General features: G+C 39.7%; 1 protein-coding gene across 1 annotated transcript in view; it reads left to right on the forward strand.

Moving 5' to 3' along the window:
• Positions 1–19,165, forward strand: part of LOC111570410 (vasoactive intestinal polypeptide receptor 1-like) — a 53,705-nt gene that overhangs the window by 14,013 nt on the left and 20,527 nt on the right. The window contains exons 3-4 of the mRNA XM_023273160.3: positions 12,634–12,741; positions 18,211–18,311. Coding sequence (XP_023128928.2) covers positions 12,634–12,741; positions 18,211–18,311 — 209 coding nt within the window. The remainder of the gene's footprint in view (positions 1–12,633; positions 12,742–18,210; positions 18,312–19,165) is intronic.

A 19,165-nucleotide genomic window follows, 5' to 3' on the forward strand; every position in this document is an offset into this window, starting at 1 on the left:
CTTGCTTCCAAACCTTTGGCCTGTAGTGTATCTGTTAATATTTCATACTTCAATTCCACGCTGCTCTGAGTCCCCCAAACAAATAATTTGTTTTCTCAGACATGACATCACCTCTGTGTTGTTTTCTGCTACAAACTGGAAACAGGCAGGAATACAATTTCTTAAGATTTGTCTACTGAAGAATGAAGTCAAACTATTCACACTTCAGAGGTTTTGGCCATAAGACTAGTGGTGATAGCGTGTGTAAATGATTAGCGCTGCTAGGGTAATTGCCAAAATCAAGAATGTAACTTAATTTCCCCCAAGAGAAACTTTGTCCTAGATTAGATTAGATGAGATTAGATTGGACATGGGGGGGGTCAATGCTGCTTAAAATTGGGGGAAAAAATGTTTTTAGTGTTGACAATATAAGAAGAAAATTGCTCAAAAGGACCTAAAAAGAGTATGCATAAATATATGGAAAGGCTTGAAGAACCCATGTCCAATTGTTACTCTAGGGGCCTTTAGAATGAAATGATATCTGTCGTTGGTTGTGGAACCAGTAATTCCACTTTCCATAATCTTGGTTTGATGATAAGGGTAAACCAGTTTCTTTCTCCTTGAATTTTTCTGTTTCTCGTCTCTTGCACAGACTTTCGAAAGGACTGTAGACCCAACCTATTATTTTGATGAGATTCAACAGCAGTTAAGGCGCCTTAAGGGTAACAAGGCATCGGGCCCTGGTGGTGTCCACACACACTCTCTGAAAGCCTTAACTGATCAGTTGTGCTCAGCCCTCTGTTCAATTTTCTCTTTGTATCTGTCCTCATAAAAAAAATACCATAATGTGGAAAACATCTTTTCTTGTTCCATTTCCCACAAACACTAATGTGAAGAATAGTCATATTTATCTTAGACCCACAGATATGACCTTGCACATAACAACATGTTTGAAAAGAGCTGTTGTGGCCAGTGTGTGCTTTCCATAGTCACATGTTGTCAAGTGTATGGGCAATTTGTTAAGTAGTCAGAATTTCTACAGTGAATGACAGATATTCAGAAATTTTGCTGGTGTTCACAATAAAAATGTATGTAATCAAAGGACAACTAAATCCGTGGCTGCACAGTGGTTTGGTGTTTAGCACTTTCGCCTTGCAGCTAGAAGATCCCTGGTTCGCGTCCTGCCTTCCTGGGATCTTTCTGCATGGAGTTTACATGTTCTCCTTGTGCATGCATGGGTTTTCTCCGGGAACTCCTGCTTCCTCCCACAGTCCAAAAACATGCTGAGGTGAGTTGATAGCTCTAAATTGTCCATAGGTGTGAATGTGGCCCCCCCCGTGACCCTAATGAGGATTAAGCCATGTGTAGATAATGGATGGATGGACAACCAAATCCATGTTATCTTCAGTGTGTGTGCAATGAAGGCCTTGTCCACACAGATATCCCAGCAGGCTACCAACAATGGTCCATAGAGGAATAGGAGGAATCACGTGTTGACTGATTCTCATGCCTCTGTTCCTCAATATATTGGAGGAGCAAGTGTGTATGTGCAAAGATGTAAAAAAAGTTCTGTTAGTGAGGTTAGCACTAGCAAACAAACGAGGTAATTGGACCCATTCTGACATCACAAGCCAAAGACTTGGTTTCTACACATCTACGTGTCAGCAATGTGAAGTTCTAAATATCTTCAGACTGGAAGAAGTTTTCCAAAAAGTCATTTTTAAGTGATTTTTCAGTGAGTGTTCGTGTGGACAACAGGCACCAGAAAAATCTATGCTTTAAATTATACCTGCCTTCAGTGCCTTTGGTTCTTTCTCCTCCCTGGTCTGACTTCCCTGAGGCTCAAAGCAAGTCTGCTAAGAGGCCCTCCTGCCTTACCCGTGAGTCACATAAACCATTTACCATCGCCACACAGTCACACTTGACACACTAGTGCTCCCACTGTAATCCTTCTTTAAAACCGTCTGCTCAGTCAGTCTCAGAATAAAGAGACCTGTACAAACCAGAAGGAGATATAAAAATGATCCATTCATATTTTCTGAAGAATCTTAAGATAAGTGAATATAAACATAGAAAATATAAAATGCTGAAAATAAGAAATAGCCACTTTTGGATTTACATCCTGGTAATCAGTCCAGTCCTGACAATATTTTACAAAATTCGGAACTAAAGCTTGACTGACAATCTAGATAATCATTGTCTTGTTTTATAATTATGTGCACCTGTGAGGTGTCGACCCGCCTATATATTGTCTGGACTGGTCCTCACGGGTTGCTGCTGGAAAGTGCGAGTCTAATTTCATGCGTGTGAACACATGCAATGAGGTAATCTTTTCCAGTTCTTAAACACCAATGGAGAGGCAGAATTATTTGTCTGCTGGTGTGATGTGATGGATAAATGAAAAGAGAAGGTCATAAATCTGGGTCAGCAGACATAGATGGTCAGTCGTACAAATGCAGCGGTATCAGTCATGGACAGTAATTAAACTGGAACAAAGAACAGGTTGTATTTAAGAAGAACCAATCAAGACTTATCTTCTGGAAGAAGCTCAGATCCTTTGATATTAGCACTGAGCTGCTTTATTGGCTAAAATATTTTTTTTGTGATTAGGAAATCTTAGCTATTGTCCTCCTTTTCGCTGTGCCCTGCAGTAGGTGCAGCATCACTGTGGATGGTAACAGCAGGATCAATAGTGATTAGGAAGGCTGCCTTAAGGACTGACCTTACCTCACACTCACTTAAGGATCACTGTCAAAATGAAGCAGGGCCAAATCAATAATGGTTTTGTATCTTGAAGACCACCCATCGCACAGTGCTTTTGCTTGGAGCTCAGTTAGTAGCCTTTCTCTGATGATATTGCCACTGGAGAGATGCTCACAGAGGGAGCTGAGACCATGTCACTGGATGAAGAACGATTACAAGTGAATGAGTAAAGATTCAACAAACCAATCAACTAGTGGAACATTCCATCAAATAAACCATTTAACATCCATCCAGCCATCACTTACTGAGAGCTGCTGTCACCGTTGTTCTCATTGCGTAGGGTCAGAAACGAGTGCTTCAGAGCATCGCCCGGTGAGATTCGTTTCTGAGGATTCGGATGCAGCATCTTCAACAGGAGGCTGACAAACTTCTGATCACATGAAGTGGAAGAGGTTCTCCACGTCTCTCCCTCAACAGCTCATGAAGGTTCTTGTCCAGCTTTTCAAAAATGAGACAAGTGTGTCCTTTGTGGTCAAAGTTCTTGTAGAACTGAACAATGTGGACGGGGTCAAGGCCTCGGATCTTCTTCAGAATGTCCAGCTGGAGAGAAAACAGAAGACATCAGACAGATGATGCAGCTCAGTGATGGTTCAAGTTAACAGTGGGATGAAATGTGTGAGACTAAGACTAAGGATCTACCTCTCTATCGGGCTGCTGGGAGTTTCTGGTCATCTTCTTGAAGATCTTGATGACCACAGTATCGTTGGTATCCACCACTCTGCACTGAGTGATGTCATTAAAGCAGCCGCGATGGTTGAACCTCCCAAACTGGTAATCGGTGATCCTGCTGGACAGCAGGTCCCAGGAATGGAAGTCTGAGCTGTCATGTCCTGATACACAAACATGGAGAGAAAAATGTGTTCAACATCAGGGACAAACACACAACTAATACTGATGATTTCTGGACAATTTAAGTGAGGAGCATCCATCAGAATATCACAAATATAATAGTGATGGTTAAAACAACAACAGATTCAAAGTACATCATTATCAGATTTTAATTAAACGTAGTCTTAAGTCTGTCATTTTCAGACTGAGTGTAGCCTGACTGAGTTGGTGTTCAGTCTTTGTTTTCTACGTTGATTTTGTGTTTGGCCTGATTTTCAGCTTTACTGGTATTTATTTGTCAATCAGTTTGTACTTTGTGCTGATTTTATTTTTCTGAATTTCTTCACCAAACAGTCACTAAAGAACACTTATGAGCACATATTTCAACATTTTTCAACATTTCCAGATGTGTCCAAGTCTTTCACCCTGTATATTATCTGAGATCACGTTGGAGTTTTAGTGCCTCTCACTTGGTTGACTTGAGGATTCTGACAGCTGCAGATTTTGATTGTTAAGGGTTGAAACAGACATGTTTAAGTGCAAAGTCCACTAAAATCAAGCACTTGAAGAGCAGATCAACGGTGGTCTTGTGTCTTCAGTGTGAACAGATGATGTCTTCTGACTGAGGTCTCTGCTGATAAACTTGTTGTACCTTTGTTCCATTCAGTGACATCACCATGAAGAATTGTAGCATCTGGACCAGTAACAATGTTTACAGCAAAAAAACACAAAAACAAAACTATTTTACCTGAAAGCAATGAGAAAAATGCATTTTGACTTTGACAGATATTGCAGTCAGAAAAACAGATACATTTTAGTTTTAGGATTATCATAAACACAAATAAACACTTTTAATGAAGGACTAAAATCTCTGTCATTCACAGTCGGCTATCTCTCGGTCACTATTCATCACTAATTTCATTTGTTTTTGATTTCATCCAGGTTTTTAAATTGTTTCACACTTTGTCAAGTGGTGCTTTCTTCTAATTTAAGCTACATCATTTAATAATTAGAGCATATTTTTAGTCTTATATTTCATTGCTCCTTAAGAAAACTCCTATGAGACATGGCAAAGAAGGATCTCAGATCCACCGATCAGAGCGCTGAGGGAACATATATTGGCTGCACGATATATTGTATGTAGCCTGGCACATCCCACAGATGCTCAATAAGATTTGGATCTGGGGAATATGGAACTGGAGTGAACACCTTAGCAACTGGCTTCAAGAAGTGCTGTTGCCATGGGGGGTGGGGGCTGCTTGACCTGCAATGTTCAGGTGGGTGGTACATGTCAAACATCCACATGAATGATGTGGTGATAAGTAAACTCTTTGTTGCACAATTTACACACATTAAATCTGTTATTGTTTTTAACCTGTTATTTTGTCTTCAATTAATTTATATATATATGTTAGGGCTGAGACTATAAATACATATCTATCTATATATATATATATATATATATATATATATATATATATGTGTGTGTGTGTGTGTATGAAGAATTTCTGAGGGTGACAGAGTTTTTAGACACCGTCTGAACCCTTTTCTTTCTGTGATAAGCGCAGACATGAGAGTTTGAGATTATCAGTGGAGTAAACTCGTTTTCCTTGTTTAATTTATGCTGTATTTTTTCCTGTTGACTGCTAGAAAGTTGTGTCATTGTTTATATGCCTTTGTATAGCAATATAAACCGAAAACAGAGTTTTACTATAAAGCACAAAAAAATTCCATTAAGCCTGGTAACACTGGTTGAAATTATGTTTTTAGATTCTTTCTCTATATGCTCCCAAGACTGTTTAACTTAGCTGCTGCCGATGCAATGACAATAGGTTGCATCTAAGCAGCACGTTCAGTAGAATGGACAATTGTAGTCTAATTATAGTGAGATCTACTTATGCCTTAATGATAGGGCAGTGACATTGACAAGCCTATTAACTTATGCGTTCATGCAGTTGGCAGCTTCTCACCTTTCTGGCTAAGCTGCAGCTGTGTTGCTTTTAGCCTGTATTATATTTCTAAACTCCTTGTATTGGTTTAAGACTCTAGCTTGTTTTCCCTGTGAAAACTATGCAGCTCTACACCTGTCTATGTTTGCAGCTGGTGACCTGGTGCCAACACCCCCTCCTTGTGAACACACTCAGCTAGATTTAGAGATCCTGGGTTGATGTACTGGCTTGATTATAACATACCAGCTTTGTGTGACCACATAACCTGCTGCTAATACTCAAAATAATAATATCACATTTGAGGTAAATGCATAAAATTACGATAGCTTTTACACAAGAAGGACAAAATAAATGAGGAAAAAGTGACTTGAACATGCAGAAACAATGAAAACAAACAGAACAGAGTGTTGGGGATGTCTTTGGTTTCACACTTACTGGATCAAATACATTTTTTGCCTGAGGAAGATGCCAGAGGAAATGTTAAGGCATCACCAAAGTTAATGCAGTTAATTCTATTGAGACCACAAATGTTTTATGCTCAATGCTCAAATTAAATGAAAATCCACTCAGCTGTTGAGATATTTCACACAAAATCACAAATTTTGCAGAGGGAGAAATGTAAGGGGAGTCATTAGGATTTATCCTCGTGGCACTAAGACCATCTGTGCATCTGCCCTCCTGCAGTTTTTTAGTTATTCCAGTCTTAAGATAGAGAGACAGATTAACATTGCCATTCATAATAAAGCCTGTGAATGAGGTCAAGAATAACAAAACATGAGGTGGTGGTGGTGTGTTTGTTCATCAAGAACCCTCACAATTTGTTGTGCCACTTCTGAGACTGCCGCTCACAGAACCAACACTGAATGAGATGACAGACGATCTGAAAGTGCATTTCAATACAATTCATCTGCCCCCTCTGGATCTTCAACTTCAGGAATATTAGTCTGAGTCAGTCTGACAGCGACAGAGGAGACACCTAGGTGAATCATCCATGAATAATCACACACTCCAGCCTCACTATCATTTCTCGGGGTTATGTCGAATGTGACATCGCTTTTGCTAGACCACCTGATTGGATGCAAAGGGTTGGTTTCGTGAGACAGAGAAACACAAGAGAAGGAGTGGGTAATGGATTAGATACACTGGCTTTGTGCAATTGAAATAAGGCACAGAGCGAAAAATGCATATTTAATCCAGACAGATTGCTGCTTGCAAGTCACCAGTCTGTCTCAGATTAACGTCAGCAGCCGTAACGATGGTTCAAATACTTGTCACTGGGAATAAACTCTGTTCTTTGTGAACTGTTGTCATTTAATTTTAAAGGATAGTTATGTTTTAAAATGAATTCAGTAATAATTAATTACAGAAACAGCTTTTTATTTTTAGCTGTGCTATTGACATGATTCTGGGGATGTCAGTGTCAGTCAATAATTTAAATGCTGCAGGATGAATTGCCATCAATTTCTGTACAAGGTATTCATGATCCCCGGAGAAAGACACCAAATGACTTCCCTGTCGTGCCACCAGCTGGCTGATATTGTGGGTCTTTAGTGGTACTTTGTCTGTGAAAACACAGCGGATGTTTAAACTGCACAAAAATAATATCCACATTATGAATAGACGGAGCTGTTGCAGTTCATCGGCATAAATGATGAACTCAGTGCTGAAAATGTGCTGATATCAATATTTTTAGCCTATTTTAAGCTGATGTCCATTCATGACAACAGTTGTTTTTCTTCAGTAATTCTGTGTAATTGTTGCATCATGACATCAGTCTTTTGCTTCCTGTCATTGGTCAGCAACAGTCAGTGCTACTGTTTTAGACAACAGTGACAGCAGCAAGTCTGATTCAGATCACTGTAAAAATTTCTAAAGACCAAAGGCTTCGAAATTATTTGAGCATTTCAAGTCATCACAGAACTAAAAACTAGTTTGTACACAGCAACTGAAGAGAAAATACACAGGTACTATTTATCTCAAGTCCACTTTACATTTGTTTGCTTCTCTCCTGCTCTCTGTGCTCACATATACTGTATTTTAATGCAGCCATATTCCCAGTAAAATTGATTTGAGACTACATGTTCACCAGCAGTAACTAACAAACTGCTGCTCTTCTCTTTTTCTATGTTGCACTTTGTTTAATATGCAGACCAACTTTTTAAAAATATTTTTAATAGTAATTTGGATATCTTTCGGAGTTGCATTACAAACTGCAGGTACTAGAGGTCATTCTGAGAGGAGCATGAATGTGTTAAACAAATTTCATGGCGACCCACCAAATAGTTGTTGACATGTTACTGAAGACTGTGTGAAAATCATGAGAACATAATGGTGGCACCACAGGAAAAGCAAGAAGCTCTCGGAAACATGAATGTCTGTACCAAATTTTATGAAAATCCTTCAAATACTTGTTTAGGTATTTTTGGTTGGGATCACCAAAAGAACAACATTGCCTTAACACTAACAGGTGTAATATATTATAACTAGGCATGGTTAAACGTGTGTTCACAACTTTATAAGATACATAAAGATACCATGGCAATGCATACTGAAGAGAACTAAAATTGACCACATTGCAATTACTGCATTTCACAGTCTCAAAAAACAATGAAATAACAGTAGAGCTAAGAGTGTTTGATCTTACAAAATAAGAACTGACCATAGTTTACAAAAATAAAATAAATTCACATTGTGGCAGTAGCTCAGATTGACTATTTACTGACCACTAACATCATGGCCAGAAGATGAGTGTACATAAAGCTTTGATGCAATTGATACCTGTTTTGTGTATGGCATCATCTTGTGAGCACCTTTAGAGTTAGAGGATACATCAGCAGGAACAAATCAACAGGGTCTGCTTTAGTTTGTTTCATGCAGTCTGCTGCAGTTCCTCCATAGGTCACAAAATCTGGTTTATTGGATGTGGCTGGTCATCGTGATATTTTAAAAACCCTGTTCCTATTTTGCTTATTTTAAAGGGTAGTTATTGCGTTGGTCCAGATTTATCAGGTGAACATCCTTATCATCCTCCAGATTGATCACCTCCGCTTCACCATTCAGAAGTCTAGCAGACAAATGGCCTGTTTCTCCTCGGTACCTGGTACTCTCTCTCTGAGCCATCACTATCAGTCAATTTTAACTGCATCTTTTTATACTGTAGGAATGACTGCGATGTAGCACATATCAGTTTGGGGCTCTTCTAAGTCTAGATGATTCAAAACCTCTTATGGTTTTAAGCTGCGTATATAAAAAAAAAAAAAAAACAACGTAAATAGGATAAACAGCCAAAACCTTTGACAAGTAGAATGACACTATGACTATGTATTATGCTAGTCGGGAGATCTCAGAAGTCATTAGGATTCGTCCTCTGGGGACCACAAATTTCTGTACAAAATTTCATGTGAGTTCATCCAACAGTCATTGAATTATTTAAATGGGCCAAAGTTGTGAACCTGTGAGTGCTAACATCCCAAGAGCCATGTAGCTAGTGTGGATAAAAATAGAGGCATCTCACAGTGCCTCATCCAACACTTACATGGTACAAAATGTTACAAAAGTCAAATGTTGACCTTTCTTCTAACGCAATCTTCACACTAATAAACTACACAATATGTCCACTGTCATACTCACAAACTGACAAACCCTTCTGATATTGCCAAAGACCTCTATTGTGACACCACCGTCTGGACATTTACTTCAAATTTTCAGTTTTCGTACTTCAGGTCTTCCATCTTCACAGAGCCACCAGTGTGGTTTAGTCTCAGAATCTTATCACCTGAGTTACCTCAACCAAGTTCAAGTATATACTCATATTAATACATTTATCAGACATATCATCATGAACACCTGCCTAATATTGTGTTGGTCTCCTTTATGTTGCTAAAACTCCTCTGACCCAGCAGGGCATAGACACAGGACCTCTGGGGATGTCCTGTGGCACCAGGATGGGGGCAGTGAATTCTGTCTATCCTCTGGGTTGCAGGGTGGGACCTATCTAGATCAGTCTTATCCTGGCACACCACACAGATACTCACTAAGATTTGGATCTGGGGAATGTAGAACCTGGGCGAACACCTTAGCTCTGTGGTGTAGCCTGGGACACTCCAGAGCAGTTTTTGGGGTGTGTCGAGGGGTTCATTGTCCTGCTGAGGGTGGCAACTGGCATCAAGGACTGCTGTTGCCATGAGGGGTGGGGCTTGGGGAGTTGTTGACCTGCAGTGTTTAGGTGGGTGACACATGTCCAACATCCACGTGAATGTCAGGACTCATGGTATCCCAGCAGAACGTTGCATTATAACAAGATAGTCAATGTCATTCACCTGTCAGTGGTCACAATGCTGTGGCTGATCAGTGTATATAGCAACTGACATCACTGGTTATTTTGCAAGATGCCAGTTAAGAAAATGTGGACCGTATGAATGAATGAGCATGATGAGCGACAGCCGCAGTACAAAATGTAGGTCACTGCCATCCTGCTGAGTGAAGAGTGGGAATCATAACTTCACATGCAGGCAGGCTGTGTTTATATTTTTGTAAGAAATCACTCCCGGACCTCCAAAACTGTTTTATGTTCCTCGAAACTTACAGTGCCTGAGGAGTTGAAATTTTCCTTTCTTCCAGAAAAGAGATTTCCTGCTGAAAACATATTTGACATTTATTTTGGTCCCATTTCAGCCTTCGGGGATAAATGAGAAGAAATCTCCTGTTCACATTAGGTAGAGATGGCTGCAGATATACACATAATTTATCACCATGACTATTATTAAGCAGAGGTGACTTAATGCATCCATTTATTCATTCACTCGTGTCAGATCTGCCCCCTCACTGATATGTGAAATAGTCCATTATAGACTAGTAAGTAATTCCAAGTTTACCTAGAATCTAGGAAAAGCTTTTAATGCAGTCCATTCAAAGAATCAAAACGAGGTTGCTGTCAGCTGGATTATGCATCACTTTTGATTTATTAGGTCAGGATTAACAGAAATACCTCTTTTAATTACACAAGAAGAAGTAATCAGGTCACCTGTATATAATGTGTTGGATGTTGATGGTGTTTGAACAGATGAAGGACTGAGGTTTGAATGTGTTGACGATGTCGATGAATATAACAGCAGGTATTCTGTGATGCTGCGAGGAACTCATCATTCTTTGACTGAAGTTCATGGAGTTTTAAAATTTACTGAGCCCGTCTCAGTATTGTGAGAAGCTGACACATCTGACTGATGAATAAATAGCCCTGGATCCTCTTTTTCTGTAATAACAGGCACACAATAATAATGTTGCCACAAAGAAACAGTAAGAAAGACAGAAGAAAAGCAATTCTCTGTTTAAGCTGCTTATATGAAAATATAAAATGGCTGCTCTACATTATAAGCAGAAAATATTCTTTCAATCTTCTGATATTTGATATTCTTTTCACCTGAGTGTCCTGAAATGCCAAACCCAACATTTCTACAAACATACACATTGAATAAAATACATAAGACAATGTTGCACAAATCTGAGCAGATACGTGCTTGAGGAGGTTTCAGTGCTTTTTAGCTAAATGCTAACATTAGCATGCTCACAGTGACAATGCCAAATGCTGATGTTCTTGGTAATGATGCTAATATTAGCATGCTAACATTTAATTAACTAAACAGCATCAGACAAAAAGGGCAGCTGAAGCTGATGGGATTAGACTTAGTTTAACAAATACATTTTTTGGGACATGATGATGGATCAAGATCAAAAGCCAACAGTTACACTGTTCATCTGAGGGTAACATGAATGTCTGAAAAACAACAAAAAAATATTTTAAATGATTTAACCCCTAAAAACATCTCTGTCAAACAAAATGACATATTTAGAAGCTTTTTTCCATGTCTTTAAACAGTTTAAATCTAACTCTACACTGGTGCTTCCAACTGAATGTGTACATCTTTGAAGTCTATGTCTGTATATGCAATCACCTTTCCCCATGTGTTGCAGCTTGAGCACACCAGCTCGCCTTCAGCTCTGCTCAAAACTTGTAAAATTATTCATTGCTACACAGCGACAGGTTGTAATATCAGATTAACTCAGCCACACACATTAAAACCAGAGACAAATTTTGAAGTTGAATTATACAAATAGACCCAATGCAAAGTGACAGGATTGCTTCCTTAGGGTTGATTGCTCATTCATGGCACGAACTGCTAATTTTTGTAAAATGACCTGTAGGATGTTAAACATGTCATATGGACATATTAACCAGGTAAAAATATGATTTCCACCAGTGGGCGTCTTTAAATAAAACCAAAAATATGAAAAATGCAGTTAGGCCATCATGGTCACTAGAATTTCCCTCTGGGGAGCACAGCTGTCTAGAAAATGTCATGAAAGTCCATCAGTTAGTTGTTGAGGTATGCGTATGGGATCAAAGTGGTAGACAGACTGAAAGACTGACAGTGTCATCCAACACCACTAGCGTCACAAAAAAAACCCCTCAAAAGTAGGGATCGACCAATACAGTTTCTTCAGGACAGGTACTGTTACCAGTTATTCTTAATACAGATGATCAGTAATTGTCCAGAGCAATGGAGAGTGTGGAAAAGAGGTGAAGAAGCATGTGCAAATAGGTTGGAACAGGTGGAGAAAAGTGTCAGGTGTGATGTGTGATAAAAGAGTGTCAGCAAGAATGAAAGGAAAGGTGTACAAGACGGTGGTGAGACCAGCTATGTTGTATAGCTTAGAGGCACTGGCACTGAGGAAAACACAGGAGGCAGAGCTGGAGGAAGCAGAGATCAAAATGTTGAGGTTCTCTTTGGGAGTGACCAGAATGGATAGGATCCGAAATCAGCTTGTGATGACACAGGACTGACAAATGCATGACCTTTACAGGCATTAAATATCAAATATACCAAGTACAAAGTAACTAAACCTATAAAATAAATACAGTGAAAGAAAAAGTACAATACTTTCCTCTGAATGGTTGTGGAGTAGAAATATAAAGTGAGGACCTTGAGTAGCACTGAGTCCCTCCTGTTACACTGAACTAAGCCTGACACCGGGTACATGTCTGAGAAGGTTGTCTGGGTGCAGGATGGTAACATGAGTGACTGTGACAGTAACTGTGTACTGTCTGTTTTTGTAGGATGTAAAACAGAGTGGGACGAGATCGGATGCTGGCTGAGAGCCGAAGTCGGTCAGGTGGTCAACGTGTCCTGCTCCGCAGTCTTTCAGCATTTCTCCAGCAATCAAGGTTGGTTTCAGTGGTCGCCTCAACCTCGACAGACACAGACAAGAACAGCTGCTCATAATCTAATCATCTAATCAATAGAATTGTAAAAATACAGAAGGAAATGCACAAATCCAATTTTCTGCTGGTACGCTGTCGCTTCACTGCTAAGTTTAATTATGTGAACTGTATAATCAGCAGCACTAGTGCAGACTGGAGTGACTGACAGAGGAGCACTGGATGAATTATTCATGTCTGTTTGTTGGCAAGATTATACATTTACTCTGGGATGTTTCTGGCAGAAGTGACTTGAAATCTTATCTGCGGGGTTCATATGTCACAATCTGACATCCTCTCAGGCTGCTCTTGGCCAGCAGGCAGATGGGTCCCCCCACATTAAGAGCTGGGTTCTGCTCAAGGTTTTTTTCCCTGTTAAAAGGGTGTTTTGTTTTTTGTTTTTTTTTTGCCACTGTCGCCTTGGAGCTTGCTCTGGGGGTCAGGCATATGGGTTCTGTAAAGTGGCTTGAGACAATTTGACCTGTAACTCCCGCTGTATAAATAAAATTGAATTGAATTGAATTGAAGTGTCTCTTATTCATAGAGCCCGAGGTGGTTCATTTTGGCCCTACAGTTTCACAACTGTTACCGATTTGTTTCAGGTAGAATTTTTCAAAAAATAGCCCAGGAATTTCTGAGGTAATGTTGTTATATTTCATTTTTACTGCACCAAAGAACGTGGTGGGCGTGCGTTTGTCCCTCTGTTAGTCTGTTAATCTGTCTTTTTGTCTTTTTGTGCCCAACATTACTCAAAAATGGACTGACGGATTTGGATGAAAATTTCAGGGAAGGTCTGAAATGACACGGACCAAATGATTAGATTTTGGCAGTGATGTGGCTTATAGTCTGGATTCGTGGATTTGTTAAAGATTTTTGTAACTATGACAACTAGTGAACACTACGTCAGCTAACTGCTGACGATCACGTGATTGCAATCCTATTACAAATCCATCACTGCAGACTTATCTGGACTTATCCGTTGGAAATCATTCAATGACTGAGCGGCCTTGGCGGAGTACTGCGCTCACTGAGTGCTTTTCTTGTTTTGAAACTGTTGCTTGTATTTTTGCATTTATCCACTTTTTAGCAAGTAATTCATGTTTAAATTTAAAAAGTCTTATATAATGACTAACATTCTGCACCCCAAAATTGCCCTGTAGGTTTGAAGGGCATGTTATCTTACTAAATGAAATCACTTATATGACACCAATTACCAGAAAAGTTAGAAACTGTAAAAAGAGAGAATTGTGACATTTTCAGCTTCCTGGTGGTACCTGAATTACTTGTCTGTGACACGTTGCTCCATCTGTAAAATCTGCCACATCTGAACCTAAAACTATCATATTTCATAAAAATTATTCGATGTATAATTAAAAAAAAATATAGTCATAAAAATGAAGTATTTAGTTTCACCATCGTCGGTAAAAAATTACAAAAAATTGTGCATGCCTCAGCATGAATGAGAAGCTATGACTGACTTGGCTGTGACCAACAGTTACATGATTGAAATTGAAGGACTTATCAGCCAAAGTGGGATGAACTGCAGGCTGTGTTTACACAGAGTAGATCGGAGACAAATATGGAAAGTGTTAAAATGTAAATATCTATTGTATTTGGAGCCACTGTTTTTGTCAAGCATGTGGGGACTTGATTACAGGTTTAATTCCATTTTTGTAAAATAAATGATCAAGGAACTTCAACTTCATTTCCCCGCCTTTTTAAAAATGATTTATTGCATTATGGGGCTGCACAGTGGTGTAGTGGTTAGCACTTTCGCCTTGCAGCTAGAAGGTCCCTGGTTCGCGTCCCGGCTTTCCCGGGATCTTTCTGCATGGAGTTTGCATGTTCTCCCTGTGCATGCGTGGGTTTTCTCCGGGTACTCCGGCTTCCTCCCACAGTCCAAAAATATGCTGAGGTTAATTGATTATTCTAAATTGCCCGTAGGTGTGAATGTGAGAGTGCTTGTTTGTCTATATATGTAGCCCTGTGACAGACTGGCGACCTGTCTAGGGTGTCCCCTGCCTTCGCCCGAGTCAGCTGGGATAGGCTCCAGCCCCCCCCGCGACCCTAGTGAGGATTAAGCGGTGTATAGATAATGGATGGATGGATTTATTGCATTATAGCTAAGTCATGCTGCATATAGGACATTTTTGAGTATTCTCAACTCTTAGCCATGGTTGTGCTGCTTCCATAGAGGTACAGGACTTTATTTGAAGTTAAAAAAAAAATAAATAAAAAAAATGCTCACAGTGAGGAAACGTGACAGGAGCAAAACTACACTGAGAAATTGCTTGGAGTCTAGAGGGTTGATTGTCATGGAATTGTTCAAACCCCAGGTACCTCTTTATTTCAATCCTAAGACTCACAGACATTACAAACACAAAATGTCAGTCTGTTAGTGTGCTCATTTGTATTGACAAGGAGGGTAAGGTCAGGATCATTATCGAGTAATGTTCCTCCCTCTTTACGTTGATCGAAATTGTGGATCATTATGAGCTGAACTGCAGATGACACAAACACACTGAGTCTTTGTTCTCAGCAGTTCAGTTTGCAGTATTTGGACTCTTGTTGGTTCCTGTTAGAAGAAATCCAGCCATGTATTTTTTGTGTCTTTGTTTGAACACTGTCTAGCAAATGCCTGCGCATGCTATCTGCGACATACACATTTATTCATAGAATCCCACAAATACAGCTTTACAGGGACACAGAAATCCAGCCGACCACCTCCTCCTTACAAATACTGTGTCCCAGTGGATGCTAACCAGGAGTGAATGTCAGTGGACTTTAACAGCGACCTGAAAGCATCAAATGTTTTCTGACTGAAAGCACTAATGGAGAGAAATGGTCTGAGCAGAAATGTCAGAGTAGCAGTTCAAATGTGTTGGTGTGAAAACAGTAGAAAAGTAAAATCGCAATATTACAGCACGCAAGCAAAAAATACATACAGATGCAGATCATTTGGATTGTACACACGTGGACAAAATTGTTGGTACCCCTCGGTTAATGAAAGAAAACCCACAATGGTCACAGAAAGTATTTGAATCTGACAAAAGTAATAATAAATAAAAATTCAATGAAAATTAAGCAATGAAAATCAGACATTGCTTTTGAACCGTGGTTCAACAGAATTATTTCAAAAAATAAACTCATGAAATAGGCCTGGACAAAATGATGGTACCCCTAGAAAAGACTGAAAATAATGTGACCATAGAGACATGTTCAATCAAGGTGTGTCCTCTAATTAGCATCACAGGTGTCTACAAACTTGTAATCAGTCAGTTGGCCTATTTATAGGGTTACAAGTAGTCACTGTGCTGTTTGGTGACATGGTGTGTACCACACTAAACATGGACCAGAGGAAGCCAAGGAGAGAGTTGTCTCAGGAGATTAGAAATAAAATTATAGACAAGCATGTTAAAGGTAAAGGCTATAAGACCATCTCCAAGCAGCTTGATGTTCCTGTGACTACAGTTGCACATATTATTCAGAAATTTAAGATCCATGGGACTGTAGCCAACCTCCCTGGACGTGGCTGCAGGACGAAAATTGATGACAAATGGAAGAGACGGATAATACAAATGGTAAGAAAAGAGCCCAGAACAACCTCTAAAGACATTAAAGGTGAACTCCAAGGTCAAGGTACATCAGTGTCAGATCACACCATCCGTCGTTGTTTGAGCCAAAGTGGACTTCATGGGAGACGACCAAGGAGGACACCATTGTTGAAAACAAATCATAAAAAAGTCAGACTGGAATTTGCCAAACTGCATGTTGACAAGCCACAAAGCTTCTGGGAGAATGTCCTATGAACAGACCAGACAAAACTGGAACTTTTTAGCAAGGCACATCAGCTCTATGTTCACAGATGCAAAAATGAAGCATATCAAGAAAAGAACACTGTCCCTACTGTGAAACATGGAGGAGGCTCTGTTATGTTCTGGGGCTGCTTTGCTGCATCTGACACAGGGTGTCTTGAATCTGTGCAGGGTACAATGAAATCTCATGACTATCAAGGTATTCTAGAGAGAAATGTGCTGCCCAGTGTCAGAAAGCTTGGTCTCAGTTGCAGGTCATGGGACTTACAACATGATAATGACCCAAAACACACAGCTAAAAACAGCCAAGAATGGCTAAGAGGAAAACATTGGACTATTCTGAAGTGGCCTTCTATGAGCCCTGATCTAAATCCTATTGAACATCTGTGGAAGGAGCTGAAACATGGAGTATTAGCAATAAATAGAACTTGAATGATGTTCAAAATCACACTATCACAGTTTTTAAGGTTGTGTATTGAATTACAAAACTCTTTTTCACTAGAATAAATTAAACTACTCATTGGTTCGTGTAGGGATTGTGAGGCTATGTGGTATACACAATTTGTAAGAAAACTTTAGAAATATTTGTAATTTCTTGGGTTTGAACATCAAAACAATATAATTTTAAAAAGTAAAAAGTTTTTTACATGAGGCTACTATAATAGAAACACATCAAATGACGTGGCTTGTAGTGGCGAACCGAGAGAATTATCCTTTGAATCTGTAGCTATCTTTAGAGGGATTTATATTACATTTCATCACAGCAGACAGTTGTTTTCAGTGCAAAGCTCTTAAAGCCCACTGTACACTACCTGCTCAGCACCGACCAGCAGACAGATGGAGTTACAATAAAGTATAGTAGAGAATTCAGCAGAAAAACAGTCAGATATTTCCCTCAGGAGTTGTCAGGAGTTGGAGACCAAACACAGAACTAAAAAAAAGGCGAATGCTGAACTTAATCCAAATGAATTGTGAGATGTTTGTCATACCAGATTTGAAAATGATGATGTCTGTAGTTTACAGTTTGTTCTCACTTTCCCTAATAGGCCAAAAATCTGGTGCAGCAGTTTTAAGCCCTGAGAAATCTCTGAACAAGGTTTTGTTAAGAGGATTCTGAGTTTTCTGCTTTCATTTATTAGAACAACTGAGGAAACAGACAACTGAAATGTTCTAGCTATAACTCAGGTTCTGCGAAGATGAGATAAGACAATCAGGACGTCAAGCCATGTGAATGATAACTGAGCCATTATCTAACAGGAGTAAAGTTATAGTTATAATCTTTTTCAACTTTTTCAACAACCAGGTAGCTGTTGGCTTCACAGCTTGTGCTTTGACCAAAGGGATCAGTATCAGAATGTTTTTACACCAGGATGTTCAGCGGCTTTTCGAAACACACAGGAGATTAAACACTAACCCTACACGTGGAACACTCATGTCCAAGTGGTGTTTTTAATCAGATTAAGACTGCAGGGAGAGTTTTATTAGTTTTAGTGTCTGCCTGCTATAATGCTTGTATATGAAAATCTATTTAAGTGAGTGAAACCTGAGTCATTAAGCTTCTTAACAGATGATGGTGTTCAAATCACATGACAGTGACTTGTCCTGTTTGCTCCCTCATCAGGGTTTGTTTACAGGAACTGCACCGTTGATGGCTGGTCTGAAATGTATCCGCCCTACGAGGAGGCTTGTGCTTTCAGTGATGACAGCGAGCCAGAGTCTGAGGTATACAAACACAGTGTTGTAATCAAGCCAATCAGTTAAGTATAGCCATATTGTTTCTACTTCCAGCCTGACTGCTTCCTCCTCAGGTCAGGTCTATTTGTAGGGTTATGCAGAGACAATACTTTTGTTTCAAGAATAAATACAAACTATTTAGGGGAGACTACAGTCATAGATATTATTTAGATCATTTGGTAAAGTAAATTGCAGCATAAGTAAGGATTATTAGCTGCTTTCCCCCCATATTTCAGCATAATTGCAATAAGCATTTAAAATTTTTTGTTATCGATAAATTCTGTCTGTGATTATGGAAGCACAGCTGGCGTTGCATTGATCCCAGTCAGGTTCCCAGCTGTAGACTTTTTGTTTGATATTTCACTAAACAAGCCATTTCTCATTCATGCATTCACCATACACCAATCAGGCATAACATTATCACCACCTGTCTAATATTGTGTTGGTCCCACTTGTGCAGCTAAAAATCATCTCACCCAGTGGGGCATGAACACAGGACCTCTGGGGATGTCCTGTGGCAGTGAATTCTGTGGGTCCTGTGGGTTGCAGGGTGGGACTTCCCTAGATCAGGCTTATCCCACAGTTGTTCAATAAGATTTGGATCTGGGGAATGTAGAACCTGGGCGAACACCTTAGCTCTGTGGTGTAGCCTGGGACACTCCTGAGCAGTTTTTGTGGTGTGTCGGGGTGCATTGTCCTGCTGATGGTGGCAACTGGCATCAAGGACTGCTGTTGCCATGGGGAAGGTGGGGGGATGGGGGGTTGCTTGACCTGCAGTGTTTAGGTGGGTGGTACATGTCAGACATCCACATGAATGTCAGGACTCAAGGTTTCCCAGCAGA

The sequence above is a fragment of the Amphiprion ocellaris genome, chromosome 10 (assembly GCF_022539595.1).
Source record: "Amphiprion ocellaris isolate individual 3 ecotype Okinawa chromosome 10, ASM2253959v1, whole genome shotgun sequence".
NCBI lineage: Eukaryota > Metazoa > Chordata > Actinopteri > Pomacentridae > Amphiprion > Amphiprion ocellaris.